The sequence below is a fragment of the Bos taurus genome, chromosome 15 (genome assembly GCF_002263795.3).
Source record: "Bos taurus isolate L1 Dominette 01449 registration number 42190680 breed Hereford chromosome 15, ARS-UCD2.0, whole genome shotgun sequence".
Lineage (NCBI taxonomy): Eukaryota > Metazoa > Chordata > Mammalia > Artiodactyla > Bovidae > Bos > Bos taurus.
In genome coordinates, this window is record NC_037342.1 from 46,862,098 (window position 1) to 46,866,767 (window position 4,670).

General features: G+C 41.3%; 1 protein-coding gene across 1 annotated transcript; it reads left to right on the top strand.

Annotated features, from left to right (window-relative positions):
• The first annotated feature begins 2,150 nt into the window (after nt 1–2,150).
• OR52B2 (olfactory receptor family 52 subfamily B member 2) lies at nt 2,151–3,119 on the top strand. Its single transcript, NM_001389784.1, has one exon. The coding sequence runs from the start codon at nt 2,151–2,153 to the stop codon at nt 3,117–3,119; it is 969 nt and encodes a 322-aa protein (NP_001376713.1).
• Nucleotides 3,120–4,670: the final 1,551 nt, after the last annotated feature.

The following is a 4,670-nucleotide window of genomic DNA, read 5'->3' on the forward strand; positions in this document are numbered from 1 at the left end:
TCTGCTGTTCTTCTTTCTTGCTCATCTGCATCTGGATACTCTGAGGGCTTGAGCAGGTTCTCACTGTGAGACTTTGATGTGTGCCTTTTGCCTGTGATCTCTGACTCTTTCTTAAATGAGTCTAAACCTCTCCTGCTTAGAACCCTCAGCAGAGATGAGACAGAGCCCTGGGAAGGCACTGAATGAAATGAAAGTCCTTCTTCACAAAGGCAGACACCTTTTCCAGAGCCTCATAAACAGCCAACCAGGCCTCACAGTCCCTCTTTCAGTCTTGAATTTGGTGTCTCACTACTGAGGTCATAAGACATTATTAGAATTATAGGCAGAGAGCCTAGGTTGTTATGAGGTCATATATCAGGTATCGTTTATTGAAAAGGTGTATGTTAACAACTAGTAGGGTCAGGAGAAATGGTGAGAAAAATTTTCAGTAAATTTCCTTCTAAGGAAAATGAATTTGTTTTCTAGTGGGGCTCTTTTACTTTTATTTATTTTTTTAATTGAAGGATAATTGCTTTACAATGTTGTGTTAATTTCTGCTGTACGACAACATGAAAAAGTATATATATATATATATATATATATATATATATATATATATATATTCCCTCCCTCTTGAGCCTTTCTGATGGGTCTTTTGTTTATATAAATTTGGGGCTGATGCTTCAGAATAGAGGCAGAGCAATGCTACCAGTGGCCCTTCATCTCTGTGCTTATCCTGGGAAAGCTCAGCCTCTCCTCTGAATAGAGGTAAAATGAGTATCTAAAATATACGGGGCTGGAAGGATGTCAAATTATTAACTCCTCTGAGGCCCTTACTTGTTTGAATCTGGCCCTGGTCCCTTCCCTATGCCCAACTGGAGTCCCATTGCATCCTCTCCACAGCCCATTATGGTCTGAGCAAGTGCATCTGCATAGAGGCAGGGGGATGGACTCATAAACTGGGGCTTTCATTCCTTCAGATGCCCTCCTCACTGGGACCATCTGAATGCCATTATCAGTAGGTCCATCTATTAATAGTATACCATACCCCAAATTCTTCCCTTATTCTCTCTATGGTCTCTTTCCTCCATATTCTCTTCCAGATTTTAAATCACTCATTCCTTCCCTAATCCTAAGAGCTGACAGTCCACAGCTTCAGAAGGAAATAAATCTTACCTGAGTGGTGGGAGGAGTGAAGGCAAAGAAAGCCCTTTGCCTAAATTTTCTTAGCCAAAGGGAAATCTGAATTTTTTGAGAGTGAAGGAACAAGTGGGATGAAAAGGAGGGCTATATTAGCAGAGCCAGAGAGGTGTGTATTCATTTCCTGTACTCAGGATACTTTTCCTTGGGTGCTCTTAAGGATAAGGAGATTTAAATACAACTTTTATGGAATCATTTTGGGGAAGAGCAAGCAATGAATATGAACCCCTCTCAATTTCACCAACTGCTCCACTCCTCACAGCCTTTAGGGAAAGTTTTAATTTGGGTCAGAATGAAGGAATATATTTTTCAGACTCCTTCTGGATTGCCATTTGCTGCTCCATTTCCATGAGTGTCAGGATATTAGGCAAATTTCATGTGAAATGTTCAAAGTAATAGCCAGATAAGTTTAATGTGATTAAATATAATCAAGTTAAATATAGTTTAGCTAATAGGTGTTCAGGAAGGAAATGTATTGTTATGAACACGGGCCATTACAAAGTGATATGTTTTAAGAAAATATTTTAAGGTTAAAATTTGAGTAAGCAGAGAGGAAAGGGAAGGGAAATTCAGGTTAACACAGAAGGGAAAAAACCTTGTGGGAATAAAAAAGTACAACACAGGTAAGAGGGCAAATGCTGGTTAGGTGGAAATGGTAGAATGAGGTCAGAAAGGTAGGATGGGACCAAAGTTTGGAAGCAGAGTGGCTGGATGCAGGGTGAAGCCTCTATTGATTCTTGAAGAGTGATCACCACAGAAGCTCTCCCTGCAAATCAAGCACCAAGGGTCAGAAGTCATTTCTACACCCAACTGAGCATTGTCTAGGAGAACATTCCCCTGCAGAGTCCCATGGTTCAGAAACCAATGCTATCTTTTGTGATCTCTGATGTACTCAGAGGTGCTTTCTGTTCCTATGTCTTTCAGCAGACTCATTCGCTTCTGTCATTATAGAGGTGATCCTAAAGTACATCATGACTCACACCAACTTCACCATCTTCCACCCTTCAGTTTTTGTCCTACTGGGCATCCCTGGGTTGGAGGCTTATCATGTTTGGCTGTCAATACCCTTCTGCCTCATGTATATCACTGCGGTTCTGGGCAACAGTATCCTGATAGCAGTCATCATCACTGAGCGTAACCTTCATGAGCCCATGTACTTCTTCCTCTCCATGCTGGCCATCACGGACATCCTGCTGTCCACCACTACTGTCCCCAAGGCCCTAGCCATCTTTTGGCTCCATGCTCATGACATTGCCTTTGATGCCTGTGTCACCCAAGTTTTCTTTGTCCACATGATGTTTGTGGGGGAGTCAGCCATCCTATTAGCCATGGCCTTTGACCGGTTTGTGGCCATCTGTATCCCTCTGCATTACAAGACAATGCTAACATGGCCTGTGGTGGGAAGGATTGCTGTGGCCATTGTCACCCGAAGTTTCTGTATCATCTTCCCAGTGATCTTCTTGCTGAATCGACTGCCTTTCTGCTGGACCAATGTCATCCCGCACTCCTACTGTGAGCATATTGGAGTGGCCCGCTTGGCCTGTGCTGACATCACCATTAACATCTGGTACGGCTTCTCAGTGCCCATTGTCATGGTCATCTTGGACGTGATCCTCATCGCCGTGTCATACTCACTGATCCTCCGAGCGGTGTTTCGTTTGCCCTCCCAGGATGCTCGGCACAAGGCCCTCAGCACCTGTGGTTCCCACCTCTGTGTCATCCTCATGTTTTATGTCCCCTCCTTCTTTACATTATTAACCCATCGCTTTGGACATAACATACCTCGACATGTCCATATCCTGTTAGCCAATCTTTATGTGGTGGTGCCACCGATGCTCAACCCCATTGTCTATGGTGTAAAGACTAAGCAGATCCAGGACGGGGTAGTCCACCGGTTCTTTGGTATTATGGCTTGGTGCTCTGCTTCCTCTCTGGGCTAATGGCTTCCTTTGACTCCTCACTCCCAGCTTTACCAAGGAAACTAGGTGTGAAGCACAAGATTTCCTGGACTGAGAGAGCTTTTCCTTCCCTTCCTCTCTCTCTTCCTTTTTCTTCATCTTCCTCCTGGGTTTTTCAGACACTCCAAGCCTCCTATCTCTGTACATCTATTGAATCTTGTGCAGATCTCAAAATGTATGTACTGAGTTATTATGGGTTTTTATTTGTACTCCTAATTGACTGTAAACTCTTTGAAATCAGAAGAGTATGTGTCACTCGTATTTGTATGCTCAGTACTTCACAAAATGCCTGGAACATAATAGATGTTTGAAAAATGAATGACAGCACATTTACCTCCTCAAAATTAGAAAGTGCATCTCTATTATGCACTGAATGATCAGCTAAATTAGTCCACAAACCCAGTGACTAGTAAACCATCTCCTTACAAAGGTAATTTGGCATCTTAGAGACAAATAAGCTGCTGACACAGCACAGTTCTTATTTCTCACACCTTTGCCATATCTCAGAGACCAGGGAATAACAAGGGTGGAGGAAACAGGGTAGTCTTGATATTCTCTTATACATGGCTTCTGGCTAACCTCAATATTAGGAATTATAGAGCATTGTTCCTGGCCAGGTTGGCAAAATTGGAGTAGTTTCTTGAAGTTACCGATCTTGACTCTAATTCTTTCATGCTTTTTCAGAAAAGGCCATATATACTCATTTCCTCAACCACAAACTGTGCTAATGGGTCCCCCATCTCTCTCTCCTTCCTAGAATTCTCGTTTGAGTTTCAGATACATAAAAATCCGCCTATCAACTGGGTCTCTATCCTGGATATAGACCCAGACTGGATCTATATCCTATCATCTCCAGGATATAGAACTACCATTCTTGGTAGCTTTTCTTATTGTTCCTTTTCTTAGAAACCAGATTATGATAATTGTATCAACTTCATTGAGCTGGAAACCCTGGGGAGTTACTCAACTTCTTCCTCTCTAGCCTGCTCCCCAAGAATTGTTGTTACTGATATTGATTCTACTACTAAATAGATATCTGGGTAGTTTTTGGAGCTGTATCAGGATTCCAGTCCTGTCCCCATCATTTTCCAGCTGTGTGAACTTGTGAAATTTATTCAATGTTTTTAGTCCTCAATTTTTAAGTCTGTAAAATGAGAGTAGAAAGAGAAACTTGTGGGGTTGTTGAGAAGATTAAATGAAATAAACCATATATACAGCTCATAGTAATAAGTATCTGAGAAATAGTTCACTAAGGCTACCAATATTATTAGGTTTCTTTTTAACACTGTTTTTACCCGTTACTTATATCCCCTATCATCTTTCACATCAGATATTACATTAGTTTTTAAATCGATTTCAATGTTTTTAATCTTTTACATTGTAACCTAAACTATAAATTGACCCAAAGTTAAGCCTTCTAAAAGGCATGGCCAATCATACTACTTTATGTCAAATATTTTCAGTCAGTCTTCATTACTTACAGAAGTGTTTTCCACAGAATATTCTGTAGAAATAATAGGTATCATAATGGAT